At 39.7% G+C, this 27,601-nt stretch overlaps 1 protein-coding gene and 1 pseudogene across 1 annotated transcript; both read right to left on the reverse strand.

Moving 5' to 3' along the window:
• Positions 1-348: 348 nt before the first annotated feature.
• LOC131902625 (vomeronasal type-2 receptor 116-like) lies at positions 349-22,581 on the reverse strand. Its single transcript, XM_059253633.1, has 6 exons — positions 22,367-22,581; positions 5,425-5,716; positions 4,256-5,062; positions 3,390-3,617; positions 1,831-1,954; positions 349-1,262 (listed from the first exon to the last, which is right to left on the reverse strand). Exons 1-6 carry the CDS (start codon positions 22,579-22,581, stop codon positions 349-351), a joined length of 2,580 nt encoding a protein of 859 aa, XP_059109616.1.
• On the reverse strand, positions 15,769-16,293 carry LOC131902626 (large ribosomal subunit protein uL23-like; annotated as a pseudogene).
• Positions 22,582-27,601: the final 5,020 nt, after the last annotated feature.

Consider the following 27,601-nt stretch of genomic DNA (forward strand, 5'->3'; position numbering starts at 1 on the left):
GGTATGTAAAATGAATAAAAAATTTCTTAATAAAAAAAGAAATAACAGCCTATGAAATCAAATGCCAAATTATACCTTTATATGTGATTGTTCAGATAGTGAAGAACCATCATGCTTCAAAGCTCTTTAATTTAAAAAACACGGTAGCTGGACCAGCCTGAACTGAATCTACCAGGTTGAACTCAATCCCCAGGGGAGTCTTTGCCCTGGAGAAGATGGGAATGGGGGTGGGCTGGGGGGGAAGGAGGGGTGGGAGGGGTGAGGACAAGGAAATCTGTGGCTGATATATAAAATTAAATTAAATTATAAAATAAAATTAAAAAAATACCACAGTAGCTAGGTTTCAAGTTATTTCCTCCTAGCATATGTTTTCTCCCTAATGTGATGAAGTGAATTCCTTTCTGGCCTTAACAGTATGATGTAGCACTTAGGAGCAAAGATGATGCCTAAGAGTGATGCACTGGAAGCCAAGATAGAAAGGACTTCCATAGCCACCATGACCTTCCCCTTGGTGCTGTGGTAGACAGGGAGGAAGCTGACCCAGACACTGCAGAACACCAGCATGCTGAAAGCCAGGAACTTGGCTTCATTGAATGTGTCAGGCAGATTTCTGGACAAAAAAGCCATAAGGTAACTCCCTAGAGCCAGTGTTCCCAGGTATCCCAGGATGCAGTAGAAGGCAATAGCTGAGCCTTTGTTGCAAATGATGATGATGTGTCTGTGTTCTGAAAGGACATCTTTGTCAATAAATGGAGGAGAGGTTGCCAGCCAAATTCCAGAAAGAACAACTTGCAGCAGGGTGCAGATGGGAATGATGAAATTAGGGGCCCTTGCTATCAGTAGCCACCTCCTCATTCTTCCTGGAGTAGTGATCTTGAAGGCTATAAGTACAGTGAGAGTTTTGGCCAGCACAGTGGAAAGAGCCACAGTGAATAGAAGTCCAAATATGTTCTGCTGCAGGATACAGTTGACTGTGCTAGGATGGCCAATGTAAAGCAAGGGACAGAGAAAACAGAGGGTCAGAGTGATGAGCAGGATGTAACTGAGATCCTGGTTATTGGCCTTGACAATGGGAGTGTCTCTGTGCTTCAGAAACACCCCAAGAACAAGAGCTGTGAGTGTGGAGAAGCCCAGGGACATGAAGGTGAGTGTCTTCCCTAAGGGGTCATCATAGGCCAGAAATGTCACACTTTTCTGTAGGCAGTAGCTCTTCTTTGTATTTGCATAGTGAGTTTCTGGACACTTCACACACTGATCCACATCTGGCAGAAATGCAGGTGCTCATGAGTGCATACTCCCTTTTATCCTAAGACACTTACTTCCCTGCTCCAGAGCATTGAAATGTTATCTGAACCATCTTGCTTTGTTTAAGATACAAATACAGAAGGATTTTCTAGAGAATATTCTCAAACTTAATTTGCCTTCTGCTTCATGCTGACAGAAATTAAACAACCCCAGGGCTTTCTCTGTTGTTACTCATATGGTATTCTCACCTTAGTGACACTATTGTATCTGTTTTATAAGCCATTAGAGCACTGATATACATCACATGAACCTAATTTCACTCTGTCATTGCCTCTTCATCAATACATCGCCATTCTTAAGAGGGCATGAGACTTCAATGTGATAGAGAGAATGTGCTTTGAAATCCTTATCTTACAATGATGTTCTCTTATATGTATCCCAAATGTACCTATATTTGTAAAGTCCATGATGTTCTCTATGTCCTCATACTCTGAAGGAGCCTGGGTAATGCAATGGATTTAGTTTTTATTTCCTGTCTATCTATCTGTGTATCTATCTATCTATCATGAAATGATTGGCATTTACCTGTCTCATTGGAAATTTCATTCTCTGGGCAAGGGGTACAGTCAAAGCAACAGGCAGCTCTACCCTCCTGGTGAGTTTTTCTGAATCCGGGATCACAGCTTTCACTGCATACAGACTGAGGAATCTGAGAATAATAAAATGAATGGTCACAAATATTCAGGATTTTTTGGATTCTATAACAGGTAGAGTGTTTTAAAATATGTAACCATTAATTAGTTTTTATTGTCTCTAAATGTAAATATTTAAATTGTTTCTACTAGTAAGATGAGTCATTCAAAGGCCCAACTGGTCAACACTTGGCCCCAATAACACAACTTTGTTGGAAAATTGTTGAAAGATAATGGGGCAAAATATCAAGATAAAAATTTAGGTCCTTGGTAGCATGTCTTGGTGAGACTACAAACCTACTGTCTCTTGACTTCTGGATACAAAGACATATACATTTTTCTTTCATGTAATGGTTCATCTTGTCAACTTGATAGGTCTTAGAACCACTGTGGAAACCAGTCTACGAGAACTATTGTGAAAGCTTTTCTTCATTAGGTTACTTGTGGTGAAAAATCCTCTCTAATATGGGTGGCCCTGATTTATTGGCCCTTGCTGTGGGGTGGTCTGTATGTCAAGTGTGTTGCTGATTGGTCAATAAATAAATCACTGATTGGTCAGTGGCTAGGCAGGAAGTATAGGTGGGACAAGGAGGAGAATAAAACTGGGAAGAGGAAGGCTGAGTCAGAGAGACACTGCCAGATGACAAACAGCATGTGAAGATGCCGGTAAGCCACGAGCCATGTGGCAAGGTATAGATTTATAGAAATGGATTAATTTAAGCTGTAAAAACAGTTAGTAAGAAGCCTGCCACGGCCATACAGTTTGTAACCAATATAAGTCTCTGTGTTTACTTGGTTGGGTCTGAGCGGCTGTGGGACTGGCAGGTGAGAGAGATTTGCCCTGACCGTGGGTCAGGCAGGAAAACTCTAGCTACAGGCCCTGGTCTCTGAATGAATGAAAAGAAAGGAAAAGGTGAACAGTAGAGTTCAGTTGTCTCTGCACCCTGACTTTTGATACAATCTGAATAGCTTACCTCTACCCCCTAAAAACACGGCTTCCTGAAGTGACTGAATATACTTTCCAACTGTGAGCCAAGAAAAAACCTCCTATATTCTTTGTCAGGAAGTATTTTTTTGCAACAGCAAAATCAACAACTAATACATCTACACATTCAAATCATGCTCTTCTACATTGACAGGGGTAAAAAAGCAAAAGACCAACTGATCACTGAAACCTTCCAAGATGGGATCAAAATAAATATGTCAAGTGGCTCATGACAATGATAGAAATTATCATGAATCAGATACTATATTTATAACATTAAATAAATGAGCAGACTGGAAAATAAATAGTTCATCCAGCGAAATTAGGTATGAGGACAATTTTTATATCGGTTTTCATTATGTGTCTATAAATGGGCCCTGTGTGAGCAGTGAAGGGTCATAGCACACAGAAATATAGTTTTTAAAATTTACATACAGATCAAAATACTGAAGTAAGATGAAACCCACCTCTGTTAATCCTGTGGCCCACTGTATCATGTGAGAAGATAAGGACAATTTCTGGCCCTCTGGAGCATTTGGAGAAAATGTTCCTACTTTTGCTTTTATCCCAAGACCTTTTGGGAAATTCCAAAAATTGAGAATGTCATGTTCTGCATATGATTGCCTTTTCTGATCCAAAACCACATGGTCTCCAGCATGACCAATGAGTTGTGTTTTCCTTAGGAAAGGGTGAAGCTAAAAGAGATGCATGCTTATATAATCGCCAGGGAAGTACAATAGAGGCAGAATCAGGGAACATCTCTTATTGATTTTAGTACTTGTTGTGAAAAGCACCTTTAATATAGGTACCAATCACATCAAACAAATGAAAATCAAGGATAATGGAAACATCATTATGATTCTAAAACATTCCACTCATTTTATTAGAAAACTTAGAACCAAACACTCCTAAATTATGAGTGTACATGGAAGAAAACTGTCACCTTCTTTGAAAATACAGTCATACTCAATTAAGTTTTGAAAATATTTATAGTTTTACTATGTAAAATGGATGACTTTATGAGTGATAATTACATAACATAAGCATCTTAGAAGTTCTCATATTCATTGAGACAATTCTCTGTCTCTGACTTTTCTGTTGTGTGAAATCTCTGGGATAAATGGACTTTTTATGTTGAAAATTTTAACCTAGAAATAGTGTATGACCCTTTGTTATACAACTGTGTATTGATTTAAAAGAGGTTCCTCCTTGCATAGTCTTTCCTGCAGATTTTTTACAAAATAATCTAAAATACACATTGTGTACTTTGACTGCATTTATAAACCTTAGAGTGGCTTGTTGCTGATGTTATAATATACAATAGTAGCATTACCTGCCAAGGGAAGAATTCCATCTCTTTTCCTTTTCCATGATATTGAAATTGTACTTTATTGAGCATCATATCATGTAGACTGTGGGCCACAGCATACACTGCCTTGTACACATTGTAACTCTCTTCACTCATGGCCATATCAAATATGTTCCCTGGCAAGAATTCCAAGGAGGCATTAGGCAGACAGTTATCCAAAATTTTACAATATTTCCTCAAAAATGAACAATTGAAGAATGAGTGCCACAATACATGAAGATAAGTGTCTTGTGGGTATTTGTAAGGATTGGCTGTCTGAATAAAATCTGTAAAATTAATGATCTCCTCCTTATGGTGTGAAAAAATAAGTGCCCCATGCAATGAATCTAACAGTAAATAGTTATCAAATTGGGTATGATCCCAGTGTGAGTTCAGGACCCAGACTTTCCATGTGAGTAGTATCTTCTTAATATTTACTATTAAGCTCAGTAGAGAATCAGTGTCCCCATAAATAATAATCACATTTGCTGATGGTTCCAGGATCTGCACCTGATTTTTCCAGGATGTGGTCAGAAATGAACCCCTGGTGGCTAGGATCATTTCCACAAATGCTATGCAGACTCCATTTTTCTCCATCTCACGTCTCAAATCTGATAGAATCTGGGCACCTTTGCGATCATCTATGATGAACAGCCCAATCCAGTTCCAGTGGAAATGAAGCATCAAAGACACAATGCCAAGTGTTAGAGATGTGTCTTTGGGGGCCACCTGGTACAGGGAAGAAAATTGTTTTTCTTCATTCAGGGTAGTATCAAAAGGCCCAAAAGTAAGCTGTAGAGAAAAATAATCAGAAAAAGAACATTTTCTTTCATGATTGTCATGAATATCAACTCCATTCTACAGCAATGGTTTGAAGCCTGTAGGGCAATGCTGCATTGAAGGTCAAACCTGCCTTCCTATGGGTTTTCTAGAAAAGTCCAGAAAATACTCAGAGGTTCAATAGTGTGCTATCACTACTCCACCCTTTCCCTTCTCTCCATTCTAAGCTAGAGAAGTATAGATGCATCACCAACTGTCTGCATCATTTCCCTACTCATTCAGAGTGATTTAATTTTCCTTGTTTTTCCCCACAGCCACCTAAAATATCACCAAGTAGAGCTGACATCATTTCCTATCCCAGCACCCTCTCTCACCTGTGGATATTTGTAAAGATCCAGCAGTGTCCCTATGTATTCTGATATTGCCCATGATGGTCCTGTAAGTACAGCAGCTGACATGCCCTCTCTTGCACATCTGTAGTTAGGGGTGGCATAACCAGGGCCTGAAAATGTACCAATAAGATTGGCCAGAGTGTATCTTTGACCATCAAAGACATTCTGGACAACAAATCCCAGGGATATATTAGGTAAAATATAGGGATCGCTGTTGATCTCCTCAATGGCAAACATCATGGCCAAAATACATTGGTAGTTCCTCAACTTAAACCTGCAGAGACAGTAGAACAATATTTAGGATGAAGACTCACACCACACAACACGTGGTATGTGTGTAAGTTTAGGGCAATGGGTTTTACAGTTTGAAATATTCTGTTTCCAAAAAATCCATGTTTAAGTATCTTCCCAGCATTTTCTAGAATTAGAATAGGAGTATTGTTTCTTTTTCTATTATTGAAAATAGATTTTTTATACACTATATTCTAATTACAGTTTTCCTTCTACCAACCCCTCCCAGGTCTTTCCCAAATTCACACCCTTTTTTCTCTTTCATTAGAAGAAAAGCAGGCATCTAAAAAATAATAATAAGTTAAAATAAAAATAAACAAGCCCCTGCCCTAGGTCCCATCCCTGGGCACCAGCCATTTCGGGGAAGACCTGCCCAACCTGGCCACAGTTTCTGGCCATTCAGCAGCCCCATGGGAAGGTTCCCCTTTTCCAAGACCCCCAGCAAACTCTGTAATCTCCATGCCCTGCCCCCATACCCATCTGCCCTAGACCCCAGCCACCTCCTGAGACTCAGAGACCAGCCCTCAGCTCCCATCCAGCCCTGAACTCCCATCCGGACCAGAGGTGAGTGCCTGGAGTCATACCCAGGGAGGCCTGCCCCTAGGTCCCATCCCTGGGCACCAGCCATTCCAGGGAAGACCCACCCAACTTGGCCCCAGCTTCTGGCCAATGGGCAGGACCCCCCCAAGGTTCCCCTTCTCCAACCCCCCCACCCGCCCTGCACACCCTGCAATCTTCATGCCCTGTCTCCACACTCCGCCACTTCCTGAGACTCAGAGACCAGCCCCCCAGCTCCCATCCAGCCCGGAACTCCCATCTGGACCAGAGAGAGGTTTCCTGAATCTGTCAGCTCTGTTTGGACCAAGAGCACTGATAATACCAAGAATGAAGCCACAAGGAGATGGGCAAACGTCAAGGCAGAAATACATACAACAAAATAAAGAGCAATACAGCATCACCAGAACCTAGCCCTCCTCCAACAGCTAGACCTGAACATCACAAAATGGAAGAAGCAGAAGAAAGCAACTTTATGAATAACAATCATGAAGATGCTAGAGGCTTATAAAGAAGAAATAAAAAATGAAATTGAGGAAGAGACAAACAAAAGATGGGAAGAATGCTATAAAAAACTAGAGGGAAAGACATATAAAGCAAAGAAAACAATAAATCCCTGAAAGAAAATCATGAAAAAGCAATGAAACAGATGAGGGAAACAGTCCAAGACCTGAAAAGGGAAATAGAAAAAATGAAGAAGACACAAACAGAGGGAATGCTGGAAATAGAAAATTTGAGTAAACGAACAGGAACTTAAGATGCAAGTATAACGAACAGAATGCAAGAGATGGAAGAGCAGATCTCTGGAGTTGAAGATACGGTAGAAGAAATAGATTCACCAGTCAAAGAAAACACTAAAGCCAACAAAGTCATGACCCAAAATGTCCAAGAAATTTGGGACACCATGAAAAGACCAAACCTATACATAACAGGGATAGAGGAAGGAGAAGAATACCAACTCACAGGCACAGAAAACATATTAAACAAGATCATAGAAGAAAACTTTCCCAACTTAAAGAAGGAAATGCCTACGAAGATACAAGAAGCCTATAGAACACCAAACAGACTAGACCCCCCAAAAAGTCCCCTTGCCACATAATAATTAAACAACTAAATGTACAGAACAAAGATAGAATATTAAGAGCATCAAAGGAAAGAGGCCAAGTGACTTATAAAGGCAAACCCATCAGAATAACACCTGATTTGTCAATGGAGACTTTGAAAACCAGAAGGACCTGGACAGATGTAATGCAGACACTAAGAGACCATGGATGCCAGCCTAGACTAATATACCCAGCAAACTTTCAGTCATCATAGACGGAGTGAACAAGACATTCTAAGACAAAGCCAGATTTAAACAATACTTATCCACAAACCCAGCCCTACAGAAAGCACTAGAAGGAAAATTCCAACCTAAGGAAGTCAGATACACCCTCGAAAACACAGGCAATAGATAACACCACAGCAGTAAACCCCAAAGAAGAGAGGTACACACACACTACCACCAAAAAATAACAGGAATGAACAATCACTGGTCATTAATATCCTTTAATATCAATGGACTTAATTCACTTATAGAAAGACACAGGCTAACAGAATGGACATGAAAGTAGGACCCATCTTTCTGTTGCATATAAGAAACACATCTCAAATTCAAAGATAGACACTACCTAAGAATAAAAGGCTGGGAAAAGACTTTCCAATCAAATAGTCTTAAGAAGCAAGCAGGTGTAGCCATCCTAATTTCCACCAAAATAGATTTCAAACTAAAATCAATCAAAAGAGATCAAAAAGGGCATAACATACTCATCACAGGAAAGATCCACCAAGATGAAGTTTCAATTCTGAACATTTATGCCCCAAACACAAGGGCACCCACATATGTAAAAGAAACATTATAAAGCTTACATCCCATATAAAACCCCACACATTAATAGTGGGAGACTTTCACCACTGGACAGATCTCCCAAAACAAAACTTAACAGAAAAATAAAGGACTTAATTGATGTTATGACTCAAATGGACTTAATCGATATCTACAGAACATTCCATCCTAACAAAAAAGAATATACCTTCTTCTCAGCACCCCATGGAATGTTCTCTAAAACCGACCATATACTTGGCCACCAAGCAAATCTCAACAGATACAAAAAAATTGAAATAACCTCCTGCATTCTATCAGACCACCATGTTGTAAAGTTAGATTTCAACAACAACAAAAACTACAAAAAGTCTAAAATCTCATGGAAACTGAATAATGCTCAACTGAATCACCAATTGGTTAAGGAAGAAATAAGGAAAGAAATTAAAGACTTCCTAGAAATCAATGAAAATGAAGACACCACATACCCAAACTTATGGGACACTATGAAAGCAGTGCTAAGAGGGAAATTCATAGCACTAAATGCCCACATACAGAAGTTGGAGAAATCTCACACTAGTGACTTATCAGCACACCTGAAAGCTCTAGAACAAGAAGAAGCAAAGTCTCCCAGGAAGAATAGATACCAGGAAATTATCAAATTGAGAGGTGAAATCAATAAATAGAAACAAAGAGAACAATATAAAAAATTAATGAAACAAAGAGTTGGTTCTTTTAGAAAATAAACAAGATAAACAAGCCCTTATCCAAACTAACCAAAAGACAGAGAGAGTGAGAGCATCCAAATTAAAAAATCAGCAATGAAAAGGGGGACATAACAACAGACAATGAAGATATCCAGATAATCATCAGGTCATACTTCAAAAACCTCTACTCCACAAAACTGGAAAATCTAAAAGAAATGGATAATTTTCTGGATAGGTACCATATACCTAAGTTCAATCAAGACCAGATAAACTATTTAAATAGTCCAATAACCCCTAAGGAAAAAGAAACAGTCATTAAAAGTCTCCCAAGCAAAAAAAGCCCAGGACCAGATGGTTTCAGCACAGAATTCTACAAGATCTTCAAAGAAGCGTTAATACCAATACTCTCTAAATTGTTCCACACAATAGAAACAGAAGGAACATTACCAAACTCCTTCTATGAGGCTATAATTATACTGATTCCTAAACCAAACAAAGATGCAACAAAGAAAGAGAACTACAGACCGATCTCCCTCATGAACATTGATGCAAAAATACTCAATAAAATACTGGCAAACAGACTCCAAGAACACATCAAAACAATTATCCACCATGATCAAGTAGGCTTCATCCCAGGGATGCAAGGGTGGTTCAAAATATGAAAGTCCATCAATGTAATACACCATATAAACAAACTCAAAGAAAAAAAAAAACACATGATTGTCTCACTAGATGAAGAAGAGGCATTTGACAAAATCCAAGATCCCTTCATGATAAAGGTCTTGGAGTGCTCAGGAATACAGGAAACATACCTAAACATAATAAAGGCAATTTACAGCAAGCCAACAGCCAACATCAAATTAAATGGAGAGAAACTCAAAGCAATTCCACTAAAATCAGGAACAAGGCAAGGTTGTCCGCTCTCCCCATACTTATTCAATATAGTACTTGAAGTTCTAGCCAGAGCAATAAGACAACATAAGGAGATTAAGGGGATATAAATGGTAAAGGAAGAAGTCAAGCTTTCCCTATTTGCAGATGACATGATAGTATACATGAGTGACCCCAAAAATTCAATCAAGGAACTAATACAGCTTATAAGCACCTTTAGCAACATAGCAGATACAAGATCAACTCAAAAAAATCAGTAGCCCTCCTATATACAATTGACAAACAGGCTGAGAAGGAAATCAGAGATACATCACCCTTTACAATAGCCACAAATGATATAAAATACCTTGGGGTAACTCTAACTATGCAAGTGAAGGACATATATGACAATAACGTTAAGTCCCTGAAAAAAAGAAATTGAAGAAAACGTCAGAAATGGAAAGATCTCCCATGCTCATGGATAGGCAGGATTAACATAGTAAAAATGGCAATCTTACCAAAAGCAATCTACAGATTCAATGCAATCCCCATCAAAATACCAACACAATTTTTCACAGACCTGGAAAGAATAATACTCAACTTCATTTGAAAAAACAAAAAACCCAGGATAGCCAAAAGAATTCTGTACAATAAAGCAACCTCTGGAGGCATCACGATCCCTGACCTCAAGCTCTACTATAGAGCTATAGTAATAAAAACAGCTTAATACTGGCATAAAAACTGACATGTGGACCAATGGAATCAAACTGAAGACCCTGACAGTAATCCGCACACCTATGAACATACAATTTTTGACAAAGAAGCCAAAACTGTACAATGGAAAAAAGAGCATCTTCAAAAAATGGTGCTGGCATAACTGGATGTCAGCATGTAGAAGGCTGCAAATAGATCCATATCTATCACCGTGCACAAAACTTAAGTTCAAATGGATCAAAGACCTCAACATAAATCCAGTTACTCTGAACCTGATAGAAGAGAAAGCAGAAAGTAGTCTTGAACACATCGGCATAGGAGATCACTTCCTAAATATAACACCAGTAGCACAGACACTGAGAGAAACAATCAATCAATGGGACCTCTTGAAACTGAGAAGCTATTGTAGAGCAAAGGACACGGTCAACAAGACAAAGTGACAGCCTACAGAATGGGAAAAGGTCTTCACCAACCCCACATCTGACAGAGGGCTGATATCCAGAATATATAAAGAACTCAAGAAATTAGACCTCAAAATGCCCAACAGTCCAATTAAGAAATGGGCTATAGAACTAAACAGAAAATTCTCAACAGAGGAAGCTCAAATGGCTGAAAGACATTTAATGAGTTGCTCAACATCCCTAATCATCAGGGAAATGCAAATCAAAATGACTCTGAGATACCACCTTACACCTGTCAGAATGGCTAAGATCAAAAACACTGAAGACACCTTATGCTGGAGAGGATGTGGAGCTAGGGGAACTCTCCTCCACTGCTGGTGGGAATGCAAGCTTGTACAGCCACTTTGGAAATCAATATGGTGCTTTCTTAGAAAATTGGGAATCAATCTCCTCTAAGACCCAGCTATACCACTCTTGGGCCTATAACCAAGGAATGCTTAATCATACCACAAGGGCACTTGCTCAGCTATGTTCGTATCAGCATTGTTTGTAATAGCCAGAACATGGAAACAACCTAGATGCCCTTCAACTGAAGAATGGATAAATAAAATGTGGTACATATACACAATAGGATACTTCAGCAGAGAAAAACAATGACATCATGAGGTTTGCAGGCAAATGGATGGATCTAGAAAAAATCATCCTGAGTGAGGTAACCCAGACTCAGAAAGACAAACATGGTATATACTCACTCATAGGAGGATACTAGATGTAAAACAAAGGATGACTAGACTGCTACTCACAACTCCAGGGAGGCTACCTAGAAAACAGGACCCCAAGAAAGACACAGCGATCGACCAATGACAGAGAAATGGATGAGATCTACATGAGCAACCTGGATATGAGTGGGGGAATGAAGGGCAAGGGTCGAGGGAAAGAGAGCTTAGGGGAGCAGAAGATCCCAGTTGGATCAAGAACAGAGAGGGAGAACAAGGAAAAAGAGACCACGATAAATGAAGACCCCATGGAAATAGGAAGAAGCAAAGTGCTAGAGAGGTCCCCAGAAATCCACAAAGATACCTCCACAATAAACTACTGGCAATGGTTGCGAGTAAGCCTGAACTGACCTACTCTGGTGATAGGATGGCCAAACACCCTAACTGTCATGATAGAACTCTCATCCAATAACTGATGGAAGCAGATGCAGAGATCCATGGCCAGGGCCCAGGTGGAGCTCCAGGAGTCCAATTGGCGAGAAAGAGGAGGGATTGTATGAATGAGAATTGTTGAGACCAAGATTGGAAAAAGCACAGGGACAAATAGTCAAATGAATGGAAACACATGAACTATGAAACAATAGCTGAAGAGCCCCCAACTGGATCAGGCCTGTGGTGGTACTGTGTTCCCCAAAATATTGTGTACCTTAATAAACTTATCTGGGGTCAGAGAACAGAAAAGCCACAAGATATTTAGGCTAGAAAATGTTAGCACACGCCTTTAATCCTAGCATTCCAGAGACAGAAATCCCTCTGGATTTCTGTGAGTTCAAGGCCGCATTGGAAACAGCCAGGCATGGTGACTCATGCCTTTAATCCCAGAAAGCAGCCTTTAATCCCAGGGAGTGGTGGTAGAAAGCAGAAAGGTATATGAGGCATGAGGACCAGAAACTAGCAGCATTTGGCTGGTTAAGCATTTGGCTGGTTAAGCATTTGGCTAGTTAAGCATTCAGGCTTCTAACAACACAGTTCAGCTGAGAGTCATTTGGATATGAGGACACAGAAGCTTCCAGTCTGAGGAAACAAGACCAGCTGAGAAGTTGGCCAGGTGAGGTTAGCTGTGGCTTGTTCTGTCTCTCTGATCTACCAGCATTAACCCCAATAACTGGCCTCTGGTTTGATTTTATTAATAAGAACTCTTTAAGATTCATGCTACACAGGCCCTCTGGATAAGTGAGACAGTTGATTAGCTTGAACTGTTTTGGAGGCAACCAGGCAGTGGGACTGAGACCTGTCCTCAGTGCATGAGCTGGCTGTTTGTTAACTGGGGCTTATACAGGAACACTTGGCTCGGCCTGGGAGGAGGAGACTGGACCTGCCTGGACTGAATCTACCAGGTTGAGCTGAATCCTCAGGGGAGTCTTTGCCCTGGAGGAGATGGGAATGGGGAGTGGGGTGGGGGGAAGGCAGGGGGGGGAGAGGGGGGAGGACAGGGGAATTTGTGGCTGATATGTAAATTTAAATTAAATTATAAAATAAAAAATAAACAAGACAGTATCATACCAAACAAACAGATAGAAGAATAAGCGCCAAAGAAAAAGGAATACGTAGGGAGGCAGAGACACACACACATGTGTTAATACACAGAAAACCATAAAAACAAAACATCAGAAACTCAGTCCTTCAAATTTCCTGCTTCACTGAAAAGTGTGCCTGATACTCTAGGCCTGTAGGCTGAAGATGGATGCCCCCAATGTTGCAGAAGAACTTTGGGTGACTGTCCAGGCAGTAAGATGTCTCTGTCATTTCCAGAGTTTTTGGAAGTTGTTTGCAATGCACTTTTGTTTACGTAAATAATATTATATCCTTCTGGGGTCTTTGATGGAGTTGAAGACTAGATAGTTACAGTTGCAGTTTTTCTGAGTTATGATAGAAAGTAGATTATGTATAAATCTTTGGAGTCACTAAGATGGATGGATGGTGGAGTGCTTTCTCTGAATTTGCTAAATATACATGGACTGAATATTGTAAATGTAATTCTTACTTGGTAAGTTTTTGTTGTATGTAGTTATACTGTGTTAGAGTTAAAACCTTTCTTTTTATTTAGAGAAAAGGGGAAATACTGTATACTATTATTTTAAAGTATTTTATTTTGTTTATGTTGCAGTTGTTTAACTCTGTGAATCTGTGCTACTTTGCCTGTACAAAACACCTCCTGGTCTAATAAAGCTGAATGACTATAAAAAAGTCAGAAACTATAATATGCACATGAAAGACAATAAAGTTGAAAAAAATTAACCTCCAAAAAACACCATTGAGCTTTTATTTTTTTTCCCCATCTACTACTGAGCTTGGGGCCCACCCTTAAGAATATTTTGTAGCCCTGAGACAGAGTCTGCCAGCACCAATTGGACTAAGAGATAAGTAAGTCTTTGTCCTCATAGCCAAGCCTGTAGGCTTTGAGCCTAGGGGTACACCACTGTACCCCACATCACCACCCATTGTAGCCCCAGTTTCAGGCCTGCAGGCAAGTCTCTTGCGGACAGGCTGGACTACCACCATTCCCCCATCAGATCCTGTAACCTGCAAGCCCCCCTAACCCTCCAAGACTGCAGCTGTTCCCTAAGACAGAGTTCACCAGCACCAATTGGACTAAGAGGTAAGTCTTTGTTATCATAGACCATCACCCCAACCTCTAGGCTTTGGACCCAGGGGCACAACCCTGTGCCCCCACACCACTACCATTGCAGTCCCAGTTTCAGGCCAGTTGGCAGGTCTCCTGCAGGAAGGCCGAACTACGACCATCCCCCACCAGGCTCTGATTGGCTCGTAGCCAGACAGGAAGTATAAGCAGGGCAAGAAGACTAAAAGAACTCTGTGAAGAGGAAGGGCAGAGTCAGGAGTCACCAGCCAGACACAAAGGAAGCAGGATGTCAAGGCAGAACTGAGAAAAGGTGCCAAGCCATGTGGTTAAACCTAAATAAGAATTATGGGTTAATTTAAGTGTAAGAGCTAGTCAGTAATAAGCCTAAGCTAGTAGCCAAGCAGTTATAATTAGTATAAGCCTGTATTTACTTGGTGAACATGAGTTGGAGAGATTTGTTCCAACTGCCGGAGAGGACACTGGAAAACTTCCAACTACATCTGGCCCCTGAGCAAAACATGAACGCCCCTGCCCCTGAAGCACGACACAAGGTGGCTGTGCCTCACGCCCAAGCGACCCGTGGCTCCTGGTGCTGGCTGATGACAATGGGGCTGGGCTGAGGGTAGACAGCAGCAGCAGCAGCAGCCTCAGAGGCTGCAAAGTGGCCACCTGGTCCCCTGCAGCCTTTTGACTGCTCTGGCTGGGAGGCCACCAAGGAGTCAGCATGAGGAGTCAGAATGATGGCACTGCTGGGCTGACAGCAGCATCCTAGGATCTTGGGTGTCTGCACATAAGAGCTATCTTCACCTGTTGTGTGAAGCACAGCTACCTCTCTTAGGACTTGACAACTAACCCAAAATTTTTCTTTTCAGGATCCCCTAAAGATGGCTCCTCCCACCAACAGCAGGAAGCAATTTTAAGAACATGACACCCACATTCCCAAAAGGAGGGGTAGGTGGTTTTTGGACTTTCAGTGGGTTTCAGGTTTGGGGTAATTGTCATGGTTTCGGATGGTTGCTTACAAGTTGTTATGGTTAATGGTCAGGAAAAGAGTCTAAACAAAAGGAGATTATATTTAAGGTTCTTGTTTGAAAAAAAGGCTGTAGATAAGATGAGGATTATAAAATCTACTCTGAAAAGAAAAAAGAAAGGATATAGATATGATATTGATGAAAAGTTAGATTATTGAATCTATTTTTTGAAAGCAACAACTAGTTTTAAGTAGTTTACATTGCCTTGGATTTTTGTATAGTGTATACAAATTATGTATATTGATACAAATTTGAGATTGATAGTGTTAGAAAATACTGTATGTATATTTCTAATCTTGTTCAGGATGTTGTACCTATACAGTTCTTTTAACAATGTAATGGAAACTGCTAATCCTTAAATGTTATTATTACCAACTGTTAGGATATAAAGAAATGAAAGTTAGAAGTTAGACATTACAATCAAACTTGTAGTCATACTAGATATGTTTTCAAGGTTAAGCAGAGATATATTTCAGATAGACAGGTCATCTTCAAACCCATCAGAGATCTACAGAATATGGCATTTAAAATTTTTTTTTTTTATGGTGAAAAAGTATATTTAGAATTAGCCAGCTGGACTCAGTTTAGATGATCCCAATTTTGTTGGCAACATCCAGAGCATCATAGTCAGGAGCCAACCGAACATATGCCTTCTTCTCTCCATCAGGCCTTATGAGGGTGTTGACTTTGGCCACAGCAATGTCATAGAGTTTCTTCACAGCCTGTTTGATCTGGTGCTTGTTGGCCTTGACATCCACAATGAACACAAGTGTGTTGTTGTCTTCTATCTTCTTCATGGCTGACTCAGTGGTCAGGGGGAATTAGATGATGGCATAGTGGTTAAGCTTGTTTCTCCTGGGCGTGCTCTTTCGAGGATATTTAGGCTGCCTCCTGAGCCGCAGGGTCTTGGGCCGCCGGAACGTGGGTGACGTGCAGATCTTCTTCTTTTTGTGGCTGTGGACGCCTTTCAGCACTGCCTTCTTGGCTTTCAAGGCCTTCGCTTTGGCTTTGGCTTTGGGAGGGGCAGGAGCTTCCTTCTTCGCTTTCGGCGCCATCCTGGCGAAAAGGCTTAAAATGTTTTAATAACATAGATTTTTTTTCTTTTCTTTTTTTTTTTTTATGACTATGAGACATGTAGGCTCCTGGCAGGACCAATCTACTTCAGAGAAGATATGGGCATTGAAGAAACTGCAAGTGGAGTTAACTTTCACTGTGGCAAAATTTAGCCACTGGGCAAGGAAGTTCCCTCACATTGACTGCTAACAGTATGCTGTCCAAATTTGACAAACAAGACACAAAACAAAGGACTACCGATTCTGTATGGTTGCAGCTTTGGCAACAGGTATCATCTGAGGCCAGGACAATACAACACCATTGCTGAAGTGGCTTTGCAATCTGGAGAAGGTACTGTATCCCTTTCTTCGAAGGCAGCTGAACAGGCAATGGACCGACGGCTTCTGGTATGCCGTGGAACAGTAGCTGAAACAGTTACTCTTGAAGGAGTAACTAGGCTGAGGGAGTCTAATCTCTCAATGGTAGACTGGTATTTAATAAAGGAGATGAAACCATCCACAATCTGAGAAGAATGGGCAGCCAAATTCCAAAACCACCATCAATTTCCAGAATTTAAAATCCGGAATCATGACAGGACACTGATGGAATTCAGGTTTATCTGGTACATGGAATACTTGCACCAAATGTGAGGTCCAGCTGCTGGCCTTGTGTACATCCTACAAATGAGTCTGTGAGATATGCTAAGCCTGTAGGCTGAAGATGATGCCCCAATATTGCAGAGAAGCCTCGGGTGACTGTCCAGGTAGCTGGCTGTTTCTGCCAACTCACATTTTTTGGAAGTCTCTTGTTTGCACTTCCTGTTTAACTAGGTAATATTATTTCCTACTTGGGTTTCTGAGGGTGTTGAAGATTAGATAGTTATAGTTTTATAGTTATAGTTATAGGGAAAGGTAAATTTTTCATGATAAAAGAGCTTGAAGGAAATTATCACCACTAAAACAATTAAACAGGAAGGAACAAGGAACAGTTAGATCTGAGGAAAAGGCTAAATATATCCGAGATAGCTGGGAACAATTAACAATTAAAAATAACAACAACAAGCCGGGCGGTGGTGGTGCACGCCTTTAATCCCAGCGCTCCGGGAGGCAGAGCCAGGTGGATCTCTGTGAGTTCGAGGCCAGCCTGGGCTACCAAGTGAGTTTCAGGAAAGGCACAAAGCTACACAGAGAAACCCTGTCTCGAAAAAAAAATAATAACAACAACAACAACAAATGACAGGAAGTAATACATACCATCCAATAATAACTCTTAATATTTATGATCTCATGGACAACACAAATAGATTGAATCAGAAAACAATACCCAGGTTTTTTCTGTCTCCAAGAAACACAATTCACAAACATGATAGCCCTCAGTTAGAGTTAAAGGATGGAAAAAGGATCCCAAGCAAATGCAAGTAAAAACTTAGCATGCATAACTCTTAAGGTGTGACAACTAAGGCATCAAACAAATCCTACTCAGAAGAAATAGTGAAGCATACTTTCTACTCATTAAAGAAAAAAATTCAACAACAGGGCATTATAGTTCTAATCATGTACACATTAAACATAGGAGTCCCCAAATTCCTTAATGAAACAGTATTACATTCAAAAGCACAGATCAACCCCAAAACAGAGATGGTGAGTGATTTCAATTCCCCATTTTCAGAAACAGACAAGTAATACAGAACAAAAAACATAAATAGTCAAAGAACGTCATAAGTCAACTCCATCTTTATATTGAACACACCTAGTGCATTTCTAAACCTCTAGATAGCTGATGAGTTTAGAGAAATTACTGTTTGTCCACTATGCATATAGCAGCCTTCAATAACACACCCACATGAAACAATACTTTCAAAATGCCCTCAAAATATGGGCATTCTGGCCCAGAAACTTTATTTTATACAAACCAATGGGCTATGATGCTCAAAATCTTGAGAAGATAGTTTCAACACAGAACATATTGTTTAAAAGTTTTAAAAATTCTATAGAGCTCAGATGATGTAAATAAGGACTCCTTTATGTTTCTATGCATTATGTACACATCAATGCAAAAAATGGGATAATGTTTCTCTGTTCCACTGTGAGCACACAGATGTGGACCTTGGCATTTTGTTCTCATGGAAACCAAGATATAAATACACTGTGGGGAACTACATAGGATTTTATATCCTCCCTCAAAATTATTAAATATAATTTTTTATTAAAAGGTATTCACAAACTGTTTTGTTTTATTTGGTTTACTTACAAAGTATTACTTGTACTTAAGAGTATCAAGAAAGATTTTTCTAAAATGCTATTTTTAAATATATAAATATTTTAGATTTTTCTAAATGCTATTGTTAAATATATAAATATTTCTTTGGGTTTTCTTAAACTTTCTATATAGTCCAAGCCTGCCTTGAAAACCTGTCTGTGCCAAACAAATGTTCAGATTATAGGTGTGCACCACCACAATATCCAGCAACATACTTGGTTTGGAAAGCACATGGTTCATGGTTTGCCAGAAAATGTATAATTATTATTATTAAAGTTGAAAGGAGGACATACTAAACTTCATAATTTAATCATTGTACATCTTTACATATGATGAATTATCATCCTCCACCCCATAAATAGATATTGATGTCATGATGATAAATATATTCAAAACTTGCTTTAATTTTTATGAGCTTGTATAATATTACTGAGAACTATGGCAATTCAAAGCTTACAGAAATCAGTGCAAATAATTGAGGATTAAACAGAAAGGGTATGCCGTTACAGAAAAATATAGTTTTGATAATTGATAAATATTAATATTTTAAGAAGTATGAGAATGTTGTGAGAATTCATAGACTGGTCAGTAGGAAAACAGGAAAGGATCAACATCCTGTGTGGATTGCTAAGTGTTTCCAGCCTCACATAACTTGCACTCTATAGCAAAAGAGACTCAGTAAATATTTACTCTTCTGAATAAAATTGGTGAAGGTAACTCAGTGTACAACTTGATATTCACCTAATCTTTTTATTTTCAGCGAAAACACAATCATTGAAAGTCTGAATTTTATGGAAGGAAAATGCTGCAATATAATTAACATGCTTTTCCCCTGTTATTTTAGATTAGGGATTAATGATCAAAGATGAACAAAAATAAAAGATAAACAGACAGTGAATACCCTGTCATCATAGAGCCTTCATCCAGTAGCTGATGTAAGTAGATGCCGAGATCCAGAGCCAAGCACCAGGCCAAGCTCCAGGAGACCATTCAAAGAGAGAGAAAAGTGGAATTCTATGAGCAAGGTGCATCAAGATCATGATAGGGAAACCTACAGAGACAAACAAAACTAGTGGGAACTCATGAACTTCAGACCAACAGCTGTGAAGCCTCCATGGTACTGGAGTAAGCCCTCTGCATAAGTGAGACAGTTGTGTAGCTTGATCTGCTTAACAGGCCCCTTGGCAATAGGATCAGGATCCATCCCTGGTTCATGAGCTGCCTTTTTGGAGCATACTACCTATGGTGGGACAACTTGCACAGCCTTGATTCAAAGGGAGGGGGAAGGACATGCTTCTACTGCCTACACCAGGCTCTGCTGACTCCCTATGGGAGGCCTTACCTTGTTGGAGGAGGATTTGGGGGCTAGGGAGAGAGGTGGAAGGCTGAAAGTGCGGGTGGAGGGAAGAGAGGGGGAATCTGTGGTTGATATGCAAAATATATTAAAAATTCCTTAATAAAAAAGATAAATAGACTTTGTACAATGAAAAGTTCTTGTTTTTTACACTTTCAGGATGATATATTGTAAATATTTAAAATAAACCTTACAGTCAAAAATATTTTCAAATAATCTGTAATTAGATATTTATGTCCTACAATTTGAAAAAGACTGAAAAATGGTGAATATTCATAGTATACTAGAAAAAAATCTTAAAATCTGACTTTTCATATTCATCTAGTACATGAACTGTTTCAAGTTATTAATACAAAAATTCACACACAACTGATACAATGCAGCTTGGACATACTAAGTCAGCCATATTTCTGAGTTAGTATTAAGGAAAAGCATTCCCATACACAGTGAAAGAAACTGTCTGTCATTATTGCTTTGCAGGGAAATTAACCACCATGCATAAAAGATTCTATAGTGTGCATCAACATGTGCTTATGTAGATTAATCTGCTTCAATCAGATGATAGACATGTTTTGTACCTATTAGACATAATTCAGTACCTATCAAATTTTTACTTACCATCTTTCAACAAAAAAGTAAAATCCAGTTAGAAAATTAGTCCACACAAATACTAGAGAAATACAAAATAATGCTGGCCCCACAACTCATGATCTTTTGTAGTTATGACAATGAAGATAAATGTACTTATAGTGCTACCATTGGAACATGAGGAAATTTAACTGGAGAAGGACAGAACAATATGCTTTTCTAATTACATACATACTTTCCCACACCTGTGTAAAAAGTTTATCAAAAGCACGAAAACAGTTGTGATCCTTGCAGTGTATATAGTTGCATGTGCCTCACTCTCTATGCAAAGTAATGAAAATGTGTTGTCTAAATCAAACATGTTGGTTTTTATAGCTTTTATAATTGCAAATATACTTTAGTTTCATTTTTATACATCATAAGATATAAAATCAAACTTACACAACATTCTCTTCATTTACATATTAGACAACCCAGCCACAGGGAACTCACATTATTACAGTCCCTTTGCAGGCATGGGGTTGCTGCTGTATAAGCCGAAGAGGGACTTAAGCTGATGCACAGTGTTGTCTGAGCTGCTGAGATTGGAGAACAGAGAAGAAGATGAGGAACAGGGAGGAACAGGGACACCATCTGCAGTAAAGCAGACAAATCTCCTTCCTGCATACAAGGTCAAATGTCTGGTAGACCATACAGCTTCTTAACCTAACTTGAAGTAAGCAATGATCCCTGGAGCCAGTAGACTCTTCCACAGAATATTTTATCTTTTAAAATTTTCCCTGTGCCTTCATTGTATCAAATTAAGAATTAACCTATTACAACATTACAATAACCTTCATGTAAAATGACATTCCACGCTTAAACATTTTCTCTCTCACTGCTCTCCACAGCCACATTTCAGCAGACACAGTATTGCCATACTGACAATTATTCATCTTCAGTCCTATGTTTATTTTAGGTGGTTTTCCACCCATTGCCTCCAACCTAACTCTTGAATATGTATTTCCATGTTGCCTTTGTTGAGTTCATACTTGAGAGCAAGCTACACTTCTCATTTTCAGACATTTATTCTGTGATTACCCACAGCTATGAGCATGTCAGCTTGGGTAGAACATCCTTGACTTCTTCTAAACCCTAACACACGATTGTTTATCTTTAGCAGGACCTAAGATACTCAGTTAGACTTGTCTGACACTGTGTTTTAATCTTGTATGTTTGAGAATAACTAAAAGCAGTATTCCAAGTTCTCATCACATTAAGGAGCACATGGAAACAGATTCAAAATAATGAAGAAGTATACATTGCATTTTCATGGAAATAACAGGTAAGCATCTAATTTGTCAGATAATACAATTATTAGAAGTCAGATAAAAGAATCTGAGATAGATGAAGGCATTTCTAAAGCAGAAAGTTGGTCCCAGTGTCTAATTCTGACATGTCTGCTCTCAAATCTTGAGCAGCAAAATCAGATAACACTTGTCACTCACACACAACAAAATCGCTGATCACTAACTTCAGTGGCATTCATTTCTTCTCACAGGAGCACAGCTAGACTTCTAGAGTCCCATCAAATACTGTATCACCCTTCTATTATCTAATTCATCTACAGTAGAGCTAATATTGAAAACATCCAAATCCTGAAGAGTTAGGGGCTTAGCTGAGAATATGGGGGATATTCCCAGTGTCTACTGTAGAAAAGAAAATGAATAAAACCCAAATTCCCATTTACCCCTTGAAAGCCCGAGATGAGTCACTAAGAAGACAGCACCACAGAAGAGATCTAGGAATGGAAGAGAGAAATAATGATGTTGGAATCCATACTTCCCCCAAGACATATGAATGCCAAATTTAGATAATGAATAAATGGAAAAAAGACATACTCAACCATAAAATCTCTGTTAAATTTAATCATCCGCCAATCAATTGTTTTGTTGAGTGGGTAGACAGCATATGCAGGAAAAAAACCAGTAATCATCACATTTCCTTTATCAATTAATCGGTAATTCATTCTGACTAAGCACTCACTGCTTCTGTAGGAGCACAGAAGAATAGGAATCTGTAGAAAGCAAGAGATAAAAATCCAAGAGAACAGCATATCAACAAAGTAACTGGACATTCATGAGCATGATAATGTGTACTCCAAGCATCCAGCGTGAATATACATAACTCATATGTGAGTGCATGTTTGTTTAGAATTTTATTGGTGACTGGAGCTATCCCTTGAATCATCCCAAGTTTTTCCTGACAAGACTCTTCACTCCCCTGTGAAAATATCCAATAATTTCTTCCCTCAGGCTTTGCATCTCAGGCCCCACATTAACAATCACAAGACAGGTGAAAAATATTTTTTAAATCTTGTCCAGCCAAAGGCAGTATGACTTCATCCAAGATCAAAGAGAACCTGTCCCAAGGCATGAAATTCTCTTGTTGGATTTAGTCACTAATGTGAACCAAGAAACTTCTTTTGAGAAAGTCATTTATGATGATACAAACATGTGAAACCAGATGAAGCAATACTAGATGAAAGGGAAAAGGATCAGAATAGGCCTATGGCAGGCCTGACCAAGTCACAACACCAAGCACAATGCTCTGTAGACTAAAGCCTATCAATTGTTTTGCCTTCCAGGGTTCCACGAGTCACAGAATATTCTTTCTTCTACAAAATGTATGTCTGAGTGAATATATTATGTCCATGGTTGAGTCTAAATACTTCTGTCTTTTTCTGATGAAAATAGTGATTCTGTTGAATTGATTTTTTATGATTAACTTTATGTCAATGAAGAAATCAAGTTTCCTGTTTGAATCTGAACTTTGACGTTCTGCTATATTCTTTTATCCACTATGAATCACTGACTCAACATATTGTCATGATATACTTTATTCCTTGAACATTGGGTCCACTGTGGTGATGTATTGTGTCCCCCCAATAAACTGTGTCCCCCAATAAAACTTGTCAGGAGATCACAGGAAAAAGCCAGCCACTATATAGAAGTCAGGCAATGGTAGCACATGCCTTTAATCTTATCACTTGGGAGGAAGGGATCTGTCAGGTTCTCTGTGAGTTCAAGGACACACTGGGAAACAGAGCCTGGCATGGTGATACGTGTCTTTAATCTCAGGACTGACCATAGAGGTCTTGAGGTCTGTTTAGACAGAAAGTAAGTAATGTATCTGGGCTGAGAGAGCAAATGAGAGAACAGAACATAAAGGCATATAGTTGTGGGTAGACAGGAAGTTGCAGAGTTGGTGAGGTGAGGTTACCTGTGGTTTTCCCTATTCCTCTGATCTCTCTCGGGCTTTAACCCCAATTTCTGGCTCCAAGTTTTTATTAATAAGACCCTTTAACAATTGGTCTGCAATTGGTGCTCCAACGATTGTGGCAAGAATTCAATAAAAAGTTGCTTGTGGCCTCACAGGCCCTCTGGCTCAGGCCTGTGCTGCACTGCTCAGGCTGGAGCTACACACAGCTGGATCTTCATCGCACATTGACCAGAGGAGTCTTCTTGGCTTTCTTTTCTCCTGTTGGGTGGTCAAAGTCAATACCTTTCTAAAAGAAAAAGGGAGACAGGATATAGATATGATAGGAAAAAGGGTAGATTGTTGAACCTACTTTTAAAGAGCAACAACTTGCTTGAAATATTTTACATTGCTATGGATTTTAGTTTATTGATACAAATTTAAATTTAATTTTGTTATACTGTGTGTATATTTCTACTCTCATAGAAATTATTTAAGGTATTATACTTATACAACTCATTTAAATTGTAATGGATAATTAAATACAGCTTAACAATTAGTCTTCTATAATAGTCAAACTTATAGTCATGTGTTCTAGGTATACAGAGATATATTTCAAACACTTCAAAGACCTACAGAATATGGCATTTAAAATATTTTTTAAAATGTAACGTTTCTGGACAATGAGACATGTCTGCTCCTGGTAGCACCAATTTACTTCAGAGAGGAGGATGGGCATTGAATGCACTCTATATGGAGTTTATCTTCTTCTTGGCAAAAATAGCCATTTGGGCAAGAAACTGTTCTTGTCTGGACTGCTTGATTGACTGGACATGCAGGACCCATAGGAAGGTGACCTCTGAACTTTGCTTGGCAAAATTGTCCTTCAGGTTCCTGCTTCTCAGAGGAAACTGTCAGATATTCTCCAGGACACAGAGAGAAGTGACTGAGAGACTCTAAGCCTGTGGGCTGAAGACAGATGTCCCAATTTTACAGAGGAACTTTGCATGGCTATCCAGGCTGCCATCTGTCTATGTCTACTCTCATGAGACTCCCAAAGTTTGCTTGCATCATTCCTTTGTTTTTCAGCTAATATTGTATCCTTCTGAGCACTTTGATGTAGTTGAAGACTAGATAGTTATAATTTTCTTAGTAATGATGAAAGTTCAGTTAGATATGAAACCTTAGACTTACAAATATAGAAGAGATAGGATATCTTCTTTTTTATTGAAAACTTTTATTTTTAATATTAATTTTTTTTATGCTGAATGCCATTTATTGAAGGAGGGAGGAGGTCTTAAATATAGGCTTACAGCACAATGGGAGAACTCCGGAGGGCAGTAGTTTGCTACTGATGTTTTACAATCTTGTATCTAAGTTGTTAATGCCCATTATGCAGGATACACAGACAAGGAACTTCCCTTAAGCATTCAGGACTGTGGAACCCGGCAATTAGCATAGGGAGGATATCAAGGTCAAGGTCAGCAAGCAAGGCAACAGTTACCCAAAATGGGGGCCAGGACCCTACACCTCTGGATACACAGTAGCTACCTTGAAATTCCCCCAGAGTTCTACTGTTCTTTGCAGCCGACAGACTTAGTAAGTCAATGAAGATATTTTAAAGGGAAAAAATAGTTAAAAGAGAATTTTTCTTCCACTTTAAAAAATGGGAAACATTTGTACAATGGTAGGAATTTAGTCTCTCTTTGATAACACATTAGACAGTCTGAAAATGCAACAGAGAATAATTAATGTTGATGGGATATATGTAGCAACAATTATGAATATTATTTGTTTGCCCATTTGTATTCTAACATTAAAAAGGTTGGTCAATTAGACTGACAAGATAAAAGCTTTAGAAAAACCTCTTAAAATGAATTATATTGAAATTCAGACCCAGACAGAAGAATTTAAAGGTGAACCTATCTCATGATTGAATTATATGGTTACAAAGAAACAGCCTGTTTTCAAACAACCAAACTTACTCTCTCCAGTAACCTTACTGAAACTCCCTAATGTTCAAGGGTGTGTATGAGCTAACTGGACTCCAGTGGAAATGTTTGATTTAAGGAGATTTAAAGAAGCTATAGTATCATATGGCATGCATTCTCCATTTGTGAAGCAGATGTTAAATTAATCAAGTGTTCAAACGTTTATTGAAAATATTAGAATGTGACAATAATTTAAATAGCCCAAGAGTCTTCATGATGCTATTCTTTTTTTTTCTTTGTTTGTTTTTTTGTTTTTCGAGACAGGGTTTCTCTGTGTAGCTTTGTGCCTTTCCTGGAACTCACTTGGTAGCCCAGGCTGGCCTCAAACTCACAGAGATCCGCCTGGCTCTGCCTCCTGAGTGCTGGGATTAAAGGCGTGCACCACCACCACCCGGCATGATGCTATTCTTAAGGTTGGTTTCTTCTGCTTCTTCCACCTTGTGATGTTCAGGTCTTGCTGTTGGAGGAGGGCTAGGTTCTGGTGATGCTGTATTGCTCTTCATGTTGTTGTATGTACTTCTGCCTTGACGTCTGCCCATCTCTTCATCTAATAGGTGTAAGAGTGCTGTGTCTGAGAGAGTTACTGTTGGTCCACTCTGTGTTTATTGTGTCTGTGTCTCAGGGGGCCCTTCTGGGTCTAATCATAGCTCTTGGTCTGATTGGAGCAGGCAGCTTCTTTGTCTCAGGGAGCTGCTCTTTGGTCAACCCAAGCTAGTTGATTCTGTGACTCCCAGATTCGTTTTTGGTCTTATCAGGGCTCTTGTTCCAATCAGAGATGACAGATTCAGTGTTTCAGGAAGCCTCTGTTGGTCCACTGAGAGGTGGCAGATTCTACTTCTCAGAAAGCCACTCTTGGTGTAATCAGGGCTGGCAGATTCCCCGTCTCCTGAGTTTGCTCTTGATCCAATGATGGCTCTTTGTCCAATGAGAGCTCTCTCTTCTCTGGGATGGATGGGAGGTCTCTGTGCTGGACGGGAGCTCTGTGGGCCAGGTGGGAGCTCTTTGGGCTGGATAGAAGCTCTCTGGGCCTCATGGGAACTCTCTCTGGGTTTGATGGGAGCTCTCTGGGCCAGATGAGAGCTCTCTGGGTCAGATGAGAGCTCTCAGCAAGATGGTAGCTGGGGGCTGGTCTCATAGGCTGGGGGAGTGGTGGGGATCTCAGGCAGATGGGTGTAGGGCAGGGCGTGTAGATCACAGGGTCCACTGGGGGGTCTTGGAGAAGGGCAACCTTCTTGCAGGAGCCCTGCCATGTGGCCGACAAATGGGGCCGAGTTGGATGGGTCTTGCCCGGGAATGGCTAGGGCCCAGGGATGGGACCTAGGGACAAGCCTCCATGAGTACCAATCCAGTTTCTCACCTCTGGTCCAGATGGGAGCTCTGGGCTGGATGGGCTAAAAAACCCACACACTTCTGCACAAATAGAATATCAACACACCTGGGGGTTTGGAATATCTTCCAGGACTACGAAGACTTGCGAGATGGGGCAGTTCAGGAAGGGTTTCAGGAAATAGGCAGAAGCCTCATGATTTTCACTTTTCAGCTTGTGTTGAATTCAGATTACACAGCTCACAAAGCAGTAACAAATATTGAGTGATTGGGAAAACGGATATTCTCTCTCCAATTGTTAAATCATAGATTTTTTAATTCTATAGGATTACCTTACTTATGTTTTGTTACTATGGTTACCATGCTTTCCAAACTAAATACCTGAACACTAGATGAAAAAAGACAGAGACGTAAATTGTGAAGAGGAAGGCCCTGAAGCTTTGTTCAGATCACCACTACTCATAACACATCAACTGCAAATTGTGTGCCAAATCTTATCCTTGACATGTTGTCATTTAATATTCTGAACAATCTGCCTTTTAGGTTGACATTTAGATATTC

This window comes from Peromyscus eremicus, chromosome 1, assembly GCF_949786415.1.
Source record: "Peromyscus eremicus chromosome 1, PerEre_H2_v1, whole genome shotgun sequence".
NCBI classification, from domain to species: domain Eukaryota; kingdom Metazoa; phylum Chordata; class Mammalia; order Rodentia; family Cricetidae; genus Peromyscus; species Peromyscus eremicus.

Excerpts from the sequence above, each read along its gene's own strand:
- LOC131902625 (XM_059253633.1), bottom strand. The coding sequence starts at position 22,581 with ATGCTGTTCTCTTGGATTTTTATCTCTTGCTTTCTACAGATTCCTATT. Across the intron at positions 5,717-22,366 it reads AACAGAGATTTTATGGTTGA|GTTTAAGTTGAGGAACTACC; the intron begins GTATGTCTTTTT and ends CTGTCTCTGCAG. Across the intron at positions 1,263-1,830 it reads TGAAATTTCCAATGAGACAG|ATGTGGATCAGTGTGTGAAG; the intron begins GTAAATGCCAAT and ends CATTTCTGCCAG.